Below are 20168 nucleotides of genomic sequence, written 5' to 3'. Positions count from 1 at the left end.
GAGAGAGAGAGAGAGAGAGAGAGAGAGAGAGAGAGAGAGAGAGAAGATATATAGAGATAGATATATAGATTTTTTTTTCTTTTTTTTTCACCAAATGCCCAAAGCTATTTTGAAGGCGCACACGACCAGAATGAATGAAAAAGCTTTATTCGGTTTCAAAGTACATAAAATCATAAAAGCAACAAGTTCATTACATGGACAAGCAAAAGAATCACACAAATATAGTTTTAAGAATAAATACATATGTTTTAAAAATTAGTTATGCTTTTCCTTAAAATACTTTTTAAAAAGCCCAGCATTACGGCCACAAAGTTTACATCATTTAAAGATACTAAAAACAGTAAAGCTGGGCGGCATTGTCTCCATGTGCCTTGTTTTTTTAAAAGTGGTTTGATCCATCTGGATCTTTCCACCGTGTAAAATTTACAAAAGCAAATTACATGCAACGTGGATTGGGTGGACAAGTTATCGCACGGACATTTACAGAGATTTCTTCCCCAATCGTTTACTTTAGGAAATGTGATTAAACGAAAAAAGACATCAAACCTGAATCTTGTTAATAAAGAACGGTCAAAGCCCTCAAGACACCAAATTAAATAAGGCTGAATAGTGTAAGAGACTAGGGTGAGTTGATGCTGTATTACTAGTTTTTTGTTTAACTCCACTCCTAATCTCAGGGATTCCACGTGATACCAACATAACTGCTTCAAGTCCTTCCTTGATATCCTACACAATGAAACAGGATGGTGGTAAAACTCGGGTCTTCCTAGATCCCTAGTAAATTTACAAATATACATCAGCCAAGGTATCATGGTGGCCCTGTCCAGCCCCATACAATTCTTGATGATATTTCTATTTAAAAAGAGATCAGGCGATGTCCAAACTCTATGCCAGAGCAAGAGTGGTTGAATACTAATGAAATCGCTCACATAGCGAATACCCAATTCTGCATGGCAATTAAATACATGAGGAGCTGGGGGCGTGCGGTCACCGTTGCCACCTGTGGCAGTTTGTGTTGTCAACCTTCCATGTGCGTCGACTCCACGAGGGCAACCTTTGGTGTATGATGTATACTGGCTAGTCCGGCCCCGGAGTTGCCCCGCCGCAGTCAGCGGATCCTCAGAGGTATCGGATGGCTGGAGCTCACCTGCTATCCGGAAAGAAAGAAACGAGATGCTGAGGAAACCTTGCCTCGCACTGGGACTGGTGCATTGGCATACGGAGCCTTGTGCAATTGATTCCTGGTGGCACGGTTCATGCGGTGTGGGGACTCAAGGAGGCCTTTTATGAACTATATTCAGGACTGTGGCAGTGTTTTAAATCTCCTGAATGTCCGTAAGCCTCACCAGGTTTACTCCCGTTCCCAGCTTAGCTCAGCACCATCCAGGGGCACTCTAGGACTTGTGGTCTGCTGCAACACGGTGGGCCAGCTACACAAGGACACACCTACTCATATGAGATCACGGTGCTAGGGTGGAACCAATCAGTGGTGAGGATGACTAATTAATATGATCAGGAGCTCGCCTCCGGGCAACACGCACCTGGCACTGAAGAAGGCAGTTTTCGCCGAAATGCAGTTACCTCCGACCTGATTCCCCGCTGTGGCTTCTCTCTTTTCAAGGAAGGAGATATATATATATATATATATATATATACACACATATATATATATACCGCCACAGGTGGCAACGGTGACAGCACACCCCCAGCTCCTCATGAAGGCATACGTGTTTCGAGCAATGGGCTGCTGTGGTTCACTGGCACTGAAGACTGACTAAGCAGGTAAGTTTGAACACAGCAAATTTATTCAATATTAAGTCCCGCCCCAGTGGGTCACCACAGGCATTCTGGTCATAGTAGTTCAATAATATGCCCCAAGACTTAAAAGTTCGTAAAAGCATGTGCGCTGCTACCTCCGTCTTGACAATATTAATCCCGGTTAGGTGGGAAGTCCGATCAACGTTGCTGCCGCAGCCCCAACATGTATCTGTAGCTCAGGCCCCTCCATTCCCAGCAGTGTCCGTGGTTACAAACACTGAACGCGTATGGCTTCATGAGGAGCTGGGGGCGTGCTGTCACCTTTGCCACCTGTGGAGGTTTGCGTTATTAACCTTCCATGTGCGGCGACTCCAAGAGGGCAACCTTTGGTGTATGATGTATAGCGGCTAGTCCGGCAGCGGAGTTGCCCCGCCGCAGTCAGCGGATCCTCAGTGTTTGTAACCACGGACACTGCTGGGAATGGAGGGGCCTGAGCTATAGGTACATATTGGCGCTGTGGACCTTCAACATTCCATATCGACTGATATACGGAAGAAATCTCCCTTGGGGTCAAGGAGTGACTCCCCTGCTCAAACAGGCACCAAAGAAGCATCTTTCCGGTCTGCATTTTCAAGGCTCCTGACGGATCCTGAAGATTCTGCGACACAGGACACGGACTTCCAGACATCTCCGAGGCTGACACGAGTCCCCAGCAAAGCTGAGACCTGTAGCTATCCCGAGAGACGTGGGACCGGAACTCCTTGACATCCTGCAATTTTGCAAGTGCACCTCCTTCCCAAAGTTTCCCGAAGTTGTACATTGGGCTATTTGATGCCCTCGCCCGAGCACCGTAGCTTAGATGCCTACAACTCCATGAGTGTTCCGTGGGTCCGCTTTCTGCATCCTTTGCTCGAGGCTACTTCGCAATCCCTAGTCCGTTAGCTAGTGGGTCCCCACGAAGGACAATCCTTTGATTCTTGGGTTTTCCAGGTTGCTCCAGACGTGCCCTGACTCAACTCCAAAGGGTGAGTCGCCCAGACCTTGCTGGTCTGCACGGAAGCCAATCTTGTCTTCTTGCGTGGGTTACTGTTGCCAAGGTTGTTGGGTTCAATCCGGATACCAACGCTGCAGCACTCGACATCCGACGTGGGACAGCTCAAATCCAGTTTCTGGTTGTCGTTGGCGCCTTCTGAACCTCGTGGCTGGAGAGTCAAGCTTCACCTACTTCACCTTAAAGCATCAGACATTGGCTGGCATCTTCCTGTCGCCATCCTGGTCACTGGCTAGTGACCCAGACTCTGTCCCCTCTGCTTTCAGGTTCTTTAGATCTCTGATCCACCCTTAGATCCATCCGGACACTTTTCCTCTGGTCGCCTGCAGCACGTCTTCACAGCTCTCCATTGGAAATGACGACGAAACCAGACACGAAAAAAGACATCTATGCACCCGGCTTTCCTGGGTGAAGTAACACGAGTACTTCAGTGCTCCCGTGGGTCTTGACTCGCAAAGTGTCTAGTTCTAAATGGGTTTCACCGCAGTCCACTCCTAAGTGTCCTTAAACGTTAAAACTCTAACTTAAACTTTTTCCATAGAAGTCAATGGTGATTTGCGGCTGTGTTTAGACACTGCACGCGTCCCCATGGGTCTCCTGCGTCCCTACCTTAGGCGGTTCCTGGTTGCCTCAGCGGTTCTACAGGACCTAAGCCTCACTTCTAACTCTTACGTGGTTCATATACCACTTTTTTAGTATATGGTTTGTGAGGCCCCAGGGCAAAACGTAAACTGTTATTTAAGTTCTTGTATTGTACTTTTGCCTCTAGCCTCATAAAGAGACTTGAGGGGTTGTGTTTAGAATAAATACATATATTTTATATACACCTTGTGTGGTGTACTTTCATTTGATCATTCAAGAGATTATAAACTGGTAAAACAAGCTGCTTTACATTCATTCTACACTTAGCTTGAAGGCTGCTCTCCACAGCTACCACTAGGATAGCTTTCTATAAAGGTTGTTTTAAACCCATCAATAAAGGTCGTTTGGACTGGTGCAAGGTACCCACTAGAATAGTGGACATCTTATGCCCGGCCAACTTCTCACACCCCCCCCATGCAAATGAGCGAACACCTCATGATAGCGCTGGTGAAACATGGGTGCCAGTGCTATCTATTACAGAAGAGGATGCATAAGGCTCTGCAGCCTCTTCTGTAATACCATTGTGCCCCGGGGGCGCTCAAAGCGGGTTCACATTCCAGTCGCGCCCCAGGGGCAGAATGTATAATACGGGCCCTGATATAGTCTGACAAAATATCCTCAGATGAAGATTTTCATAGACTTTGTTCAAGTACAAATCAAAATATTAGTGCGCTCAACAATGAAATTAGCTAGAAAAAGTATACTTCTCCCCTCTACAGCTCAATAATACTCAAAAACAAGTCCATATTTAGGCTGGAACCCCGTCAAATTATTCTGCCTGCTCGTACATAAATGTTGTAAGTGAAGGAGTAGTTTCTTACCTGTAACTCCAGTTCTGTAGTTGGGATATCTCTGTTATAGTCATAATTTAGTGAATAGTCCCGCTCATATGCGGGGACACCGGAGCAATCAAAAATAATCTCTTAAGCTGTGTTCTTTGCAGTACTGCATAGACACTTAAGAGAAAATTAAAGACACATAATGCAGCCTATACATGCAAGGCTACACTGTCCAGTACTTCAACTAGAAATGCAAGGATATTCCACAAATATCCCACTTAGACCCGTCTGCCAGGTTTCACCATGGAGAACACTCCCCCCCCCCCCCCCCCCTTCACCAAATCCTTGGAATGATAGAGGAAGGACAGGACAGACAAGCCCCAATAGGCTGCCATTATGTGGCTTAAAAAGAGATACTGTGCCTTTAAGGAAACGTTCCAGAACTCTCCTGGTATCCCAGAATGCACAGCAACTCCCTCCACTTTCAGTTCTTTTTGGAGATGTATCAGCTAGACCTGTAGAATTCATCATTTCATCACTTTCTCCACCGGGGAGGAGGGCGGGCGCTTATGACTATAACAGAGATACCCCTACTACAGAACTGGAGTTACAGGTAAGAAACTACTACTTCTGTAGTAGGGGATCTCTGTGTATAGTCATAATCTAGTGAATAGAATGGCAAGCCCATCCAAAAACAACCCGGAGGTGGAGAAAAAAACCCAACACCACTATTATGCGAACAGATTTTGCAGCGAAGGCTGTCCGACCTGAGCATCTGCCCTGGCATCAGAGTCCAGACAGTAAGGCTTAGCAAAGGTATGAACCGACTTCCAAGTGGCAGCCTTGCAGATCTCTGCAATGGGAACATTTCGAAGCAAAGCAGTAGTGGCTGCTTTGCCCCTGGTGGAATGAGCCTTAGGCCTACCCCCTAAGGTCTTATTCGCTTTCTGATAAAGCTGGATACAAGACACAATCCACCTAGAGATAGATTGCTTCGAAGTAGCCAGACCAGTCCTAACCGACCCATAGTTGACAAACAATTGGTCGGACCTGCGAATGTCTTTGGTCTTATCCAGATAGAATTTCAACACCCTTATAACATCCAGGGAATGAAGAGACCTTTCCGCTGGAGTGGAAGGATTCTGGAAAAAAGTTGGTAAAGTTATTGTCCGATTAACATGAAAATCAGACATCACCATGGGAAGGAACTTAGGGTGAGTACGCATAACAACCTTAGCAGCATGAAACACAGTATGAGGTTCTTGGCAACATAACGCCTGAATCTCACTCACCCTGCGGGCCGATGTAATGGCCACGAGGAACGACGCCTTCCAAGACAGGTGCTGCAGCGAAGCCTTGTGAATAGGCTCGAAAGGTTCCTTCATCAGCCTGGACAGCACCACATTCAGTTTCCATGCCGGCGAAGGAAGTCGAACCGGAGGGAACACCTTCTTCAATCCTTCCAAAAAATCCTTAATCACAGGGATCTGGAAGAAGGACGTCTGCGAAGGGCATTTTCTGTAAGCAGTCAATGCAGCCAGATGAACCTTAATGGAATGGAAATTAAGGCCAGACTGAACCAGATGCAGAAGGTATGGAAGGATGACATCCTCCTTGCAGGTCGTAGGTTCATATTTCTTAGACATGCACCAGATGCAGAATCTCTTCCATTTGTAAGCATAAGAGGTCCTAGTAGACGGCCTCTTAGCCTCCTTTAATATGTCCATGCAATCCTCAGGAAGATTTAAGTGGCCATATTGCACTATCTCAGGAGCCATGCCGCCAAACTCAACGAGAGGTTGAGGTGCACCATCTGCCCCCGAACTTCGTGAGAAGGTCCGGCCGACACGGCAGCCGCCGATGAGGCAGGATCGAGCGATGAAGCAGGTCCGTGAAACCACCACTGCCTGGCCATTCCGGAGCAATGAGGATCATCCGCGCCCGGGACTGGGACAGCTTGATGAGCACCGCCGGAATAAGGGGAATGGGTGGAAAAGCGTACAGGAAGCTGTTTGACCAGTTGATCAATAACGCGTTCCCCAGAGTCCCCGGTTGGTAATACCTCGAGGCAAAGTCGCAGCATTTGCTGTTTTCGGTGGTGGCGAACAGATCAACGTTTGGAGTGCCCCACGCGGCGAAGAAGTCTTAGAGCACCTCGTCGTTTATGACCCCACTCGTGGTTTTCTTGCAGCAACCTGCTGAGGGCGTCCGCCTTAACATTCTGTACACCGGGCAGATGAGTTGCCATTATCGTCAGTCCTCTGGATAGCAGCCAGTGCCAGATCGCCTGCGCCTCCTGTGACAGTGTGCACGATCTCGAGCCCCCCTGCTTGTTGAGATAATACATCGTGGTCGTATTGTCCGTCTGTACAAGCAAGGAACTGGTCTGGAAGGACGGAAGAAAGGCCTTCAGTGCCAAGTGTACAGCTCTGAGTTCCAAGAAATTGATGTGATACGTGGACTCCGCCGAAGACCACTGTCCTTGGATCTGCAGATGTTCTGAATGCGCTCTCCAGCCCAGGAGTCACTCATCCGTCACGATAGTCCGAGTCGGGATATCCTTGTGGAAAGGAACCCCTCGGAGTAGATTCTCTGCCGAGCACCACCATCTCAGGGACTGTTGGGAGTGAAGAGACAACTGAATCCGGTCGTCCCAACCCCCTTTCCTCTGGTCCCACTGGTCCTCCAAACATTCCTGTAGCGGCCTCATGTGTAGGCGCGTGTGTGGAAGATACAAGAGGCCATCGATCCCAGTAGAGAAGACACCGTCCTCACTGTTGTAGATGGAGCAGCTATGAGAGCCTGAGCCTTCCGAAGAATGGATAAGCGTCTCTCCTCCGAAGGAGACACGATTGCCGACAACGTATTGATGGAGGCTCCCAAGTACTGCAGGCACTGCACAGGAATCAGGACAGACTTGGACAGATTTATGTGCAACCCCAGACTGTTCAGCAGGACGGCCGTCCTGTTGAAGTGCAACTGCGCTTCCTGGAAGGTGGAGGCTTTGATTAACCAATCGTCCAGGTACTGGTAGACAAACCCCTTGTTCTTTCTCAGGTGCGCTGCTACCACAGCCATGCATTTTGAAAAAGTCCTGGGCGCAGACTTCAGTCCAAACGGTAATACGGTGTACTGATAGTGATTGGTGCCGACTAGGAGGCGCAGGAACTTCCGATGTTTCCGTGCAATGGGCACATGAAAGTACGCATCTCGCAGATCTATCGCGCACAGCCAGTCTCCCCTCTGCAGCTGAGGATAGATCTGGTGCAAAGACAGCATGCAAAACTTTTCCCTGCGAATCCACTTGTTTGCTTGTCGCAAATCCAAAATGGACCTGAACTTGTTCTTGTCCTTCTGTACTAGGAAGAAGCGCGAGTAAAGACCCTTTCCCCTTTGAGACAGAGGGGCGTCTTCTATCGCCCTTTTTCTTAACAGGGTATCGGCCTCCGCCTGGAGCTCGCGCAGCTGGAACTGTGAGCCGACCGGTGGAATTGCTGGAGGCGGCTGGTGAAACGAAGACTGTATCCATTGCAAACAATATTCAGCACCCACTTGTCCTGAGTAATGTTTCTCCACTCGGCCAGGTAATGTTGAATGCTTCCCCCCCCACCGGAGCGGGTAACGGATGAAGGGGAAGTAACAGTTCATGGCCTAGACCCAGCCGGGCCTTTGGTCGCGGATGAAGCCTGCTGACCACCACCGCACCTCTGGCGCTTTTGGAACGGGCGCCGCTGGAACTGCTGCTGCTGTTGTCCAGCCTGGCGACCTTGCCCTCTACCTTGCGCCCCGTACCGTCTCTGGAACGAGCGGAAGGTCTTCTGTTCCTTCGGCTCCAAATCAGACAGCTGTCAAGGTCTCCGCCTCCGCCTTCATACGGGCCATCTCCTCGTCTGCGTGTTTTCCAAACAGGGTCTCACCAGAGAAGGGTAGATTGCCCACCCTCTGCTGCGACTCGGGCTTCAAGGACGTTAGGCGCAGCCAGGGGTGACGCCTCAGGTTGACATCCGTGCGCTGCCAGGAGGGAGGAATCCGCAGCCGAACTGATCACCTGGTTGGAGACCATCAGTCCTTCATTAAGGATTTCTTGGAAATCTTCCCTATCCTCCCGGGGAAGACGTTCCAAGAACCGTGTTAGGGACTCCCAGAGGGACCGATCATAACGTCCCAACAAGGCCGAGGCACTCGCGGCCTTCATAGACGTGGATGCCGTCCCGCAGACCTTCCTGCCTGCCGAATCCGTCCAGCGGCTCTCCTTGTCAGGAGGCACTGTCGATGACGGGGTGGTGGCGTGTTGCTTCCTCACCGCCGTCACAATCACCGAATCCAGAGCAGGGTCCAAGCGAAGAAACGCAGGGTCCGTGTCAGGGGCCCAATACTTCTTTTGCAGCCTGGAAGGCGCTGCTTTAGTAACCGCAGAGGTGAGGAAAAGCTCCATGGCGGGTTCCACCAGCCCTGGCACCAACGGCAACAAGGGGCGAGACAATTGCTTCTTGTGAAGGGTCTCGAAAATGACGCAAGTCAAGGGCGTGGGCGTAGTGAGCGTGATGCTCAGCTTAGCCGCTCCTCGCAGCAACACCTCCTGGAAGGAGACAATGTCGTCTATCGGGAACACCCTCGTCCGAGGGGAGTCCGACAGGGTCGGCGAGTAGTCCCTGGCACTGGACGAATCAGTGTGGCGGGATCTAGATCTGTCTCTCCTATGGCACCGTCTGGACCTTGTAGACGAGCGATGGCGACTCCTGGACCTATCTCTCCGCCTTGAGCGAGACCTCTATCTCCGCGGCCTTGGACGGTCTGCGGGCCGGAAAGAAGGGCGCTGTGGATGCCGAGCCAGAAACCTAGGTTGTGGAAGCCCCGTAGGCAGCGTCGGCAAATGAGGTAATGACAGACCTCGGCGGAGCCGGTAGAGGAGGGCGGTGAGGAGGAACCGGAGGTGGTGGAGGCGTAAGAGGTTGTGGAGGGTGAATAGACTTGAGAGTACTCCGAGCCCGGAGACTGTCCCACTCTCCTTTTCTTCTTCTTCTGACCAGAGGGGGGAGATCTAGAGGCCCTCCCCCTCGTGGACGAGCAACGGCGCCGCGCGACCGCGTGCTCGCTGAAGCCAAGGACTCCGTCCTAGTCCTAGAACGACTAGTCTTCCTCCTCGAAGCTGAACGTCCTTTCGACGTCGACGAGCGTCTCCTTGACGTCGACGAGCGTCTGCTCGGCGTCGATGGCCGTCTCTTCGACAGACGGTCGCCTCGACGTCGATCGTCTCGATGGCGATCTTTGCCTTTCTAGTTGAAGTACTGGACAGTGTAGCCTTGCATGTATAGGCTGCATTATTTGTCTTTATTTTCTCTGAAGTGTCTATGCAGTACTGCAAAGAAGACAGCTTAAGAGATTATTTTTTATTGCTCCGGGGTCCCCGCATATGAGTGGGACTATTCACTAGATTATGACTATACACAGAGATCCCCTACTACAGAACAAGGGCATTTGAATTGTCTAATTATCGCCAATTTTCTGTAAAATAAAGTTGGCAGTAGTCTTCAGTAATTTCTTCTCTATAACTTTCATCATTTTTAAAGATCTAGAATTTTGGATAGAGATTTCAACCTGCCTGTACCTGCTGTAATTTAGTTATGCTAGCTGTATGAATTTATTTATCGCTGGTTAGCAGTGATGAGGAACACAGTGGAGAATAGACATTATGATTTTTTTTTAAAAACATCTCCGACCAGCAAGTGACTTTTCAGATAGAATAAAATGTTATACATCTTTTACCTCCACTGAATAACATAAAAGTCTGGGTCCTGAATAAATGGTCATAAAAGCATGCTCCCTGTCACGCTATCATCATAAATACAATGTTAGAGCATAAAATACTCTAACATTTCTGATGTGAAAGTATGTCCATTCCGGTTGAACTTACCACTTGTATGAATTGCACGACCAATGCCCATGACCTATGCCTCTAACCACAGGTATTTGCGCCAAAGCATAAGACATGTCTTTTTCGCATGAGTAGTGCCACTTGCTACAGACAACTCCATCTATATTAGCAGCACTGTGAGGTCAAAAATAAAGTTCCAGAAAAAGAAATTACTGCAACATTGCACTTGTGACTTTCATCATGCAGCTGACTGGACACACGCAGGAAGCATAAGGCATGGATCAGGAAATTCAGAATATGGGTGCATGCCGTTGTGTCTAAAAAGGCTCCCATGAATCATGCCGACGAGGGGCATTCTTACAAGTATCTTATGACAAAAACTGCGGGTACTGATGTCCCTAGGTACTGTTACAATTCTTGTGGGTTAGTTTGCCTATAAAATACTCAACCAAAGAATTAGTTCGCTGATTAATGTTAAGAAAACACTTCTTGATCTTGGCCTCAAGGAGTCGTGGGATACCCAAACTCCACATAGCAAGGCTGAGCTCAAAAGGCGCTACTGGGCATGGGTTGATGCCCAAGAGCCTAGCAATTCGAGATTGGGAAAGCTTACGGAAGAATTTTATCTCCACAAGCAGCGCATTCTCTTAGAACCATATTTAGATTTTATCAAGACGCCACGAGATAGGGCACTTTTCATGCAGTTTGGGGTAGGTTCACGCCCGGTACGAGAACTAACTAAAGTTGAGCGCCCCATTCCAGACGACAGCGGATTGCCCCTGCTGTAAGGCGCCGACAGAGTGTGGCCCCACCTTATGTTTGCTTGCCCCGCCTATAAAAGAGCTTGAACAAAATGGCTTAAACCCATCTGCAACCAATTGGGAACCCATGAACATAGTGTTGCTTTGAGCATTCTGAAGTCAGATGCAAGGACCCTCTTTGCCTGTGGCGTGGCCAAGTACCTTGGCCGTATTTGGATAGTAAGCTTTAAATTCTTACATGGAACATCCCAATGAATTAGCATGTTTTTATATTAGTTTTATCTCAAGCTTAATTGGTCTGCTTATTTATATTGCACTGTCACTTTATATAATATCATGCATACAAGTTGGAACTCAATTAATTGTATTGTTGCATCAAGTTTTTATCTACAATAGTTTGTCCTCACTGTCCCTTGGAGATGAGAATTTATTCCGTTTATGGATTTGCATATTTTTAACTGTCGCTTATTTGATAACTCGTATTTCTATTGATGATTGTATGAATGTTAATGATTTTAAGATACCTGCTATTGAATAAAGCTTTCTTTGACTCGACTATAAATTGCTCACTAAAACATAATTGATGGCAACAACAGTTGAGCACCAACGTTGAGATTTGACTACCTATCCTTGCAGAAAGCTAGGCAATCACATTTATTCACAATGTACACCAACGTAATGTTGTCAACCTATACTCAAAGGACAAGTGTGATGAAGACAGGCAATGCAATTTCGGTCACAAATGTTAATAGCCGGTAATGAGCCCTCTTTGGACAAAAGGTGAATGGCTGTGACACCCTACCTGTATTCAAAATTAATTTTGCGATCAAACAAGAGGTCCTAGCAGAGATATTTTTATTTAGCATGTGTGGTTTACAAGCCGGCAAAGTCATAACTGTGAGGTGGCTGAAATGGCAAACCTCTTTGAATATTTTCCTGTCTGAGCACTTAGCTTCGATCTTGCTAAGAAAATGCTCTATTTGCAAGATGCTACAAATGTTCTCAAACCTCAAATACATGATGACTGTTTGGCATTCTATTATCACAAAGAGACAATTGTTTGGACAACATTTTTTTTTAAACAGGGGACATAAGTGGTATTAAAGATGAATTTATTGCTCAAAACACTAGAGTTTTGAAGTCAATCAAGAATGTACAATTATAAAGTTTGATAAGAATCAATCATTAAGTAACTTAAATAAAGAATATGCATAAAAGTGCTGACATGCAGATGTGCTGCAAACATCAGAAAGATGAAGAATCAAAGGATGTTGCAATAGGTCAATCCAGTACCCTTTCACGTATTAAAGGAGTCTTTGATGAACCTTGCAAATGAGTATATGGATATCTATTAAGCACAGCCAATAAGAGTGCTGGGATTTTGTGAAGGCATACTAATAGAATTTTTCTAGTAGTATATGTAGATGAGCAGGTTTAAACCTCTGGTTGTCATTTCGATTGACATGGTGAAACAATGTACTCACTTCTGTAGTTATTCTGCATTTTTAATCTCTCCCATTTTGAACATGTGGCATTAGAAGATGAATTAATGTATAAGCTTTAATCACACTAGCTCCTTTTCAAATGTAAGTCACTACTTCTGGCTTTAACAACTACAGACAACGGGTTTGTAACAGTTGGGTCATATGTATAAAGAGGAGGCGTGGGGATTGAAGGACAAGAAAGTACTAGTAACACATAAGCTTCTAGAAAGGTAATGTTAATTGTTCATACTTATTTGCCAAGTTCTACCCCAACCTCTTCACCATTGCTTGAACAGATTATAAAGGAGTAAAGAATAGAAATGACTGGTCAATAATAAGGTGAGGTGAAAAGACATACATGTAAGGAGCCAAAAAAAAAATTAAATGTGCACTCCTGTAGTGGATTTTGGCAAAGATACTGATTTATGTGAACATGCATGTGCTGCAAATCCACATGACACAAGGTTTCCGACCTAGTGTTAAACAAGACTCTGGAGGACCTTATTTCATATTTCAGTACTAGGTGGGCAGTAGGAACTGCATGAGACCTGCATCAGTATGAGCCCGCCCCCATCAGGCCTGTTGCCAGCTGGCAAAGCAAAGGTCTAGGTCTATGTACTGATTCTTGTAGAGCGCATATATCACCCAAAGGTCTCATAGTGCTTTGCTGAGACTCAGGAAACGGACAGGCGAGAGGTCTGAAAGGGAGTAGGATTTAAAATAGCCAGGTCTTGAGGGATCTACAAAACTTCTTATGATCTAACTTGGTGCGCAGGTGTAGTGGCAGGGCATTCCAAAGAGTTGGGGCTATTTTCAAGAAGGATCTGCCTCCGTGTTTAACTGTACGAACCTTAGGGACTATTAGTAAATGTTTATTTGCAGAGCGGAGAGTCCGTGTTGGCGGATACTTTTTCAATTTGTTTGCCAAATAGTAGGGGCCCTGTCTATTTAACATCTTTTGAATAAGACAGCCTATTTTAAAATGTATCTGCTTCCTGATTGGCAACCAGTGGAGGGTCCTCAGGCTGGGTGCGGAGGGGAAGCGAGCGGGTAGGTTCAAGACCAGTCTTGCTGCTGTGTTCTGTAGAACCTGAAGTTTTTTTAGTTCTTCATTTATGGATGCCAATAGAGCATTCCAATAATCCAGGCGACTAATAATTAAACCTTGGATCAGTGGTGGAAGGCAGAGGAACCCATTTAAAGATTTTGCGAAGGGCGTGTAATAGTCCGTAGCAGGTACGCGTTACTTGATTTACATAATTGCACATGAAGAGTTTGTGGTCGATCATTACGCCGAGGTTACGGGCTATTTGTCCACAGCCTCTGTGCATTTCAAACTAGCACGACTTCCGATTTGTTTGCGTTTAACTGGAGGTTGTTTGTTGACATCCATTTGTTTATATCCAGCATGCACTTCCGGAAAATTTGTTTTGTGTTGGTAACATCAGGTCCCAAAATAATTAACACCTGTGTGTTGTCGGCATACGACAGTGTGTCGAAGCTGTGATCCTTGATGACTTTGGCCAAGGGGAATACATACAAGTTGAAGAGCGTGGGGCTCAAAATAGATCCCCGAGGTATGCCCCTGTTGATGGATTGACTCTTGGAAGTAAAAGCACCGATTTGGACTCTGGAAGTACGTTCACTCAGATAACACCTGAACCAGGCCAATGCCGAACCTCTTACACCCGCCTCTCTTAGGCTGCCCAGAAGAATGTAATGGGAGATGGTGTTGAAGGTGGCCGACAGATCTAAAAGGACCAAGATGGCCAATCTTAGATTGCCCAGAGAGAGTCTGATGCTGTCTACCACTTCAAGTAGCGGTACAAAAGGGGGTGGTGATGGACGGAGCATCTGAATCAATCAAACACTCATACCCAGTCAAAATATCTGGGTTTAATCCATCACCTTTCTTTAGCCCACTCTGCCACCCCAGTTCCGACATGGCTATATGCAAATCAGTCTGACCCTCTGCCTCATGGGAACAGTCCAGACCGAACTGCCAAGCCATGTCTTCCCTGGACCGGATACAAGCTTCCGAGGACCGGTTTCTGGCATTCCAGCAGTCTTCAGCCCGGCTTGCTTGAATCCAGTGGCAAAGTTAGCAAGGGACTCACGTCTGAGCATACCCTGCCACACTTATGGCGGCCAAAAGCGGTACAAAAGGGGGTGGTGATGGACGGAGCATCTGAATCAATCAAACACTCATACCCAGTCAAAAGATCTGGATTAAACCCAGATCTTTTCACTGGGTGTGAGTGTTTGATTGAATCAGATGCTCCGTCCATCACCACCCCCTTTTGTACCACTTCAAGTAGGGCAATTTTGGTGCTATGAAAAGCTGGAAACCCCGACTGAGAGGGGTCAAGCACTTATTTTTTTCCAAATGTTTTATTAGTTCACCTTGTATCAGTGACTCCTGAATTTTGCCAAACAAGGTAAGAAGAGAAATTGGTCAGTAATTGTTTGGCGGTTCAGGGTCTGAGGTGGGTTTCTTTAGAATGGGTCTGTCTATAGTCTCCTTCCACATAGTAGGTATCGAGGAATGTAGTAGTGAGAGGTTAAAAAGCTTGGTTAAGCTGGGAATAATAGCGGGACTGATTTTTTATATATCCAGAGAGGATACTATATTGGAGGGAGAGCCTGATTTTACTCTTTTTTTGTGCCAGGGTAACTTCCCCCAGAGAGAACTCAGAGAATTCATTAAGGGTAGAGGCCATCAAGGGACGATTTTCTTCTGATCTCAGAGTATGCAATTGAACAGTATTAAGGGCGAACTGGCTATAAATACCGTCAATTTTATCTACAAAAAACGTAGATAACAAGTCGACCCAGTCCTGTGACATTGCTGTTTGGGGCTGCATGGATGCAGGTTTCGTAAATTCATTTAGAATCTGATTTTTTGCATACGCGATATGAGCTAAATTACGCCTATGTGACATTTTGTAATCATTACGATCTGTGAGGCTTTTGAGTGTCTCCATTTACGTCCAGCCTTTCTAGTCGCTAATTTATCGATTTTCAGATCTGGAGTGAACCAGGGTGAGGATTTATTAGAACGTTTAGCTTTTTTCATTGGCGAAATTTTATCTAGGGCCCGACATATTTTCAGTGTCTAGCAATTTGGCTACCTCGTTGGGGTGGTTAGCATTGAACATCGGGGGAATGATAAAATGTGAGGAAAAAGATTAAAATTTATTTTATTCCAGGGTCTATTCCATCTTGGTTCTAATGCAACGTCTGTTTGACGAATAGAGGTTGTTGATATGTTAAATTTCAACAGATAATGGTCTGTCCACAGAACAGGCAGAGGTGGATCAAAAAGTATGGCTCCCTTCCAGGATACCTTGGATAGGCTATTAATTTTAAAAATACAGATTTCTACCCAGTCTGCACTAAGAGAATCAATTATAGCGAGTTTCATATTATCTCTGAATGCAATGGCAAGGCCCCAATCCCTCTTGTCATTTCTATCCACTCTGCTCAGCTTGTAGTCCTGGGGGATAGCTAGAGCGATGTCTACAGTAGAGGTTTCTTGAAGCCAAGTCTCCGTTATAAAAAAAAAAGATCTGGTTTCTCATAGTCCAGCACAGTCCATACTTCTAAGGCATGTTTAGGGAGGGATCGAGCGTTGCAGTATAATCCGCTTGTGTTATTGTGATGAAGCTTTGGGTCCTTATTTTGTGGTCTATTTTGACCCGTTATTGTAAAGGATATACTAATTTCTCCCACTGGTGTCCACTATCGGGGGAGGATTAGTATTTGATCCAGAGTGGAGGAGACTGTTCAAGGAGTGAAGCTCCTTACTAGTATACTGTAAAATGGCCATAGATAAAGGGATCACCAGGTGTATACAAATGAGGAGAATAAGATGTGGGTGACAACAGGCAGCGTGGTTTTGTACCGGTGGAAGTGGGCGTGAGAGGTCAGCAACAACTAGAACGCGACCTCGGAGTATGGCTAAAGGAAAGATTAGCGGTACCTCATCCCTCCGCACAAACGACATGCCGCGGCGGACCGGGGACAGCACCGAACTGCAGGCGTCAGCACAACTTGGCAAATGAACAATGACTCGTTAAAATATACAAGTAAATAAGCGGCAAAAAAATAAAGTATTCTAAGTGGGAACAGAAAATTGCACAAAAAAATATTAATGATTTAAAAACAATGTGCTTGAGAGAAAGGCATCTAACCTTCCCTGAGTTCCTAAGCGGCAAATGATCTCATGAACCTCATATTGGCATCAGTGTATAAACCAGCATCACATTCCTTTGAAGACAGAGAGGGACTTCAAGGCTACAGGATCAGTATCTCCAGAATACTGATGTAAAGATGCCAGTCCTCTAAAATTTAACCAATGGGCTGATGTGTTGGTGGTGAATAAAGACGAATGGTGGGTGCCTTAAAGAAAGGCTTTTTGAGAATATTTGTTTTCAAATACCAGGCTATCATTGTTGCACCTCATAGCAACAATGACAACATTTAGCTCACAAGGCCAAATCTCTCCCTGAAATTATTAGATCAAGTTTTGGCTAAGCACCAAAACCTTCCTCCAATGACCTTGAGGCCACAGAATACTGTCATGAGACTGATTAGCTTCTCCTGGCTGATGTTCAAGAACTGTTCCAACGATGTATGGTTTCTGCCATGGCTGAGGGGTGATTAAGTTCAGTTAACGTAGATTGCCATGGATTGCAAAATGTCAATGAATGGTAGAGTTACTCTAGAATTATGATGAGAATGCTGCAATCAGCTAGTAAATTAGGCAAGGGCGGGGCACTTCAGATGTGAGATTACACTCTTTTGGGACATATGTAACATTATGTAAAAAATATAACGGACATAGCGCTGCAACGCTTACATGTTGAGAATTAAGGCAGTGCAAATAAGTGAAACCATAAACTGTGGTTTTCTAGCCATCCTTGGTTAGTGATTATTGCTAAACACACCATTTTACAAATTAATTAAATCAATTAAACAAAAGCTCAAAACAATTATCAAACACTAAAGCCAAAAAACGAAAGGTGGGCTTGATTTGGTCACAAGAAATTTCATTTTTCTGTTACAGTTTTTCCCCATTTGCTTTAACAAAAGGAAAAGACATCTAAACTAACCTCCAAACTTATAACACTGTTAAAAATTCTTAACTTAATTTAAGAAATATAGCGTTTGGATTGAATTTATATTTAAATAGTCACACAACAGCAATTACTTTTAATGTAATGGACTGTAGTCTTTTTCAAATCGCTGCTACTTAATTTAGCATGAACTCTCAATGCTTCATACTCAACACAAAAAAGCGGAATAGGCATTCTGTCAAAAAAAGGCGTTAGTGGTATACCTTGAGACTGGTTTAAATGGGTAGGAGAGGCAGGAATGAGAGGAACATCCTTTCACATGTATACATGAACCTGCTGTAGACATTGATGATAAAATCAGATATTTTATAGTAGAATATCAGCTAGTCACACCAGACCACAGCCTCCTCGAGCCACAATCATTTGTGGGAAAGAAAGTTAAGACAGATTAGTCTAAACAAGAAAAAGGCACTGCAGAAAATGAATACAAATAAAACATTTTAAATTAAACAATCTAAAACAAGCACTGCAAAGGAAAAGAAGCATTAGTTTCAGTCACAGTGAAATAAAAACAAATGCTAAACCACTTGTTATGCCTATGCACATAGAGGGCAAGAGAACAAACTGGCAATGTGATATTTTATAGCAGAACCCAAAAGTAAGGATTAGACATTTTTCTATGGTACATCTCAGCAGCCCAAAACAACATTGAATCAAAATACATTTCTGCGCCCAAGCTCCAGACGGGGAAACATGGCGGCAGCAAGCTGAGCTACCGCGGTGCTCAGAGCTCGGGCTCCCGTCACGGAATCAACATGCTAGAGATGCGGTTTTGGTGATCGTATCTTTGGCCCTCCCATACATGGACATTGAGTTATGTCTTTTGTAAAACTACCGCATTGTTAGCGGGCTGCCTTTCTTTTTTTTTTATACCTATTTGTCGGCGTTCTCCACCGTTCTCCATTCCCCATGCTCTTGGAGGGGTTGTGTCTGTCTCCACTCAATTGGCCGCCGTTGAGTCTGCTGGGTTTGCTGTGCCTGCCGAGGTCGTCCCCTCCGCCGGGTTTGTGGCATTGGTCACAGGCAGCCCTGGAGCTTAGAAGGGGTAGAAGGCTCCGTAGTCTCCTCCAAGGCACCTGCAGTATTGCTGCTGGGTCGCTGGGGATGGAGGAGCCCTTAGAGCGACAACGGAGGAAGAGGATGCATTTGAGGCTGAGGAGTCACCCTCACAGCGGTCAGAGGAGGTGGAAGCTGGTCATTCTGCTGGACAATCCGGTGAGGTCAATGTTTCTTGCGTTCTGGTGGCACCTGTATTGGAGTCCACAAAGAGAAGAGGCAAGCGCGGATCAAAGGGAAAGGAGGTTAAGGGGGGGAAAATTTCGGTTCTGCTGTCGCTTCTGGATTAAACAGCAAGGAAGTAGCCCCAAAGCCAAAATCAAGTCCTGATCTGACGGACTAAAAAAAAGAAAAAATCTACGTTTTTATGTGCGGAGGTCAGAGCCAAACATTCTAAAGTTTGTAAAGTAGTAAGGGGGCTTAAGGCTACTGTTTAACTCGGTCCCAAGATTACACCATCCCTTCGCTCTTATTTTAAGGTAGTCCCCCAAGTGTTAGATCTGCCAGGGGATCGTGCTACATCTGGTCCTGGAACGTCGAGGTCTTCCCCTTCTTCTGGGGATCTTGTGGCGCCATCTTCAGTACTTAAGTCTCCTGTCACTAGCAATATGAATGGAGTGTTTTTTTTTATAGAAGCAGAGGCTACTTTGGAAAAGAAAGGGGAAGCAGAGGCTACTTTGGAAAAGAAAGGGGAGGCAGAGTTACAGATTTCTGCACCCGTACTGTCAACTCCACAGCCATCCTTACAGTTGCCCCCTTTGTTGGATATCTCAAATGAGCCAGATACAGAGACATCTAGAGAGATATCTATAGAGGTAGCGATAGAGGGTGAGTTACAGGGACTACACGGGAACCCACAAGGGTTCCCGTGTGGGTGCCGTGGTGGCCGTCCGACATGAGCCCTCCTGCACAGTCTTCTTTGGTGGCTAAAAATCTGGGTGTCAAGCTGGACAAACAGCTGTCGCTGAGAACACATATTCTGGGTCTGGCTGGCACCTGTTATGGAATTTTGAGAATGCTCTGTAAATTCCTGCCCCTGTTGTCTGAGGAGCACAGGCGTATTACTGTGCAGGCTCTCGTTGGCTCTAGGCTAGACTATGCTAATGCCCTCTTTCTCGGCCTCCCTGATTACTTAGTTCAGCGCCTACAGGTGGTACAGAACTCTGCCACCCGGGCTATTTTTGGCCTGCATAGACGAGCCCGAGCCTCCGGGCTGCTACTGGCGCTACACTGGCTGCCTATCCGGAAGCAGATCCAGTTCAAATCCCTGACTTTGAGCACAAAGCTCTGTTTGGATCAGGGGCTGGATACCTGCGGAGGAGACTGGCCTTTTATCGACCAGTCCGCTCCTTGCGTTCGGAAACCCTTTTTAAATCGGTGGTTCCTCGGGTGAGGAAGGCCCGCGCGGGAGGGCGCTCTTTCAGCTGCAAAGCTCTCCAGCTGTGGAACTCGCTACCTCTCTCGCTGCGCAGCACTGCCAATTTGCTCCAGTTCAGGAAGAGCTTGAAGACCTGGCTTTTTAATCCTTAGGTTGTTATTGTTTCTGTTTCAGTTCTTTTCTTATTCTTTTTGCTGTGTTGTGTTATTTTTATTCTGAGTTGCAGGTGGAAAGCGCCGGGACACT

The 20168-nt window shown here is 46.1% G+C and overlaps 1 protein-coding gene across 2 annotated transcripts in view; it reads right to left on the bottom strand.

Annotated features, from left to right (window-relative positions):
- LOC147666208 (transcription elongation regulator 1-like) overlaps positions 1-18117 on the bottom strand; it is a 377596-nt gene extending 359479 nt beyond the window's left edge. The window contains exon 1 of one of the 2 annotated variants that reach the window (XM_086949207.1): positions 17692-18117. In XM_086949207.1, the coding sequence (XP_086805333.1) occupies positions 17692-17774 (83 nt within the window). In that variant the 5' untranslated portion in view covers positions 17775-18117. The remainder of the gene's footprint in view (positions 1-17691) is intronic. The other variant, XM_086949208.1, reaches the window with a different exon arrangement.
- Positions 18118-20168: the final 2051 nt, after the last annotated feature.

The sequence above is a fragment of the Lissotriton vulgaris genome, unplaced genomic scaffold (assembly GCF_964263255.1).
Source record: "Lissotriton vulgaris unplaced genomic scaffold, aLisVul1.2 SCAFFOLD_650, whole genome shotgun sequence".
NCBI lineage: Eukaryota > Metazoa > Chordata > Amphibia > Caudata > Salamandridae > Lissotriton > Lissotriton vulgaris.
This window is presented reverse-complemented; position numbering and strand designations above follow the sequence as displayed.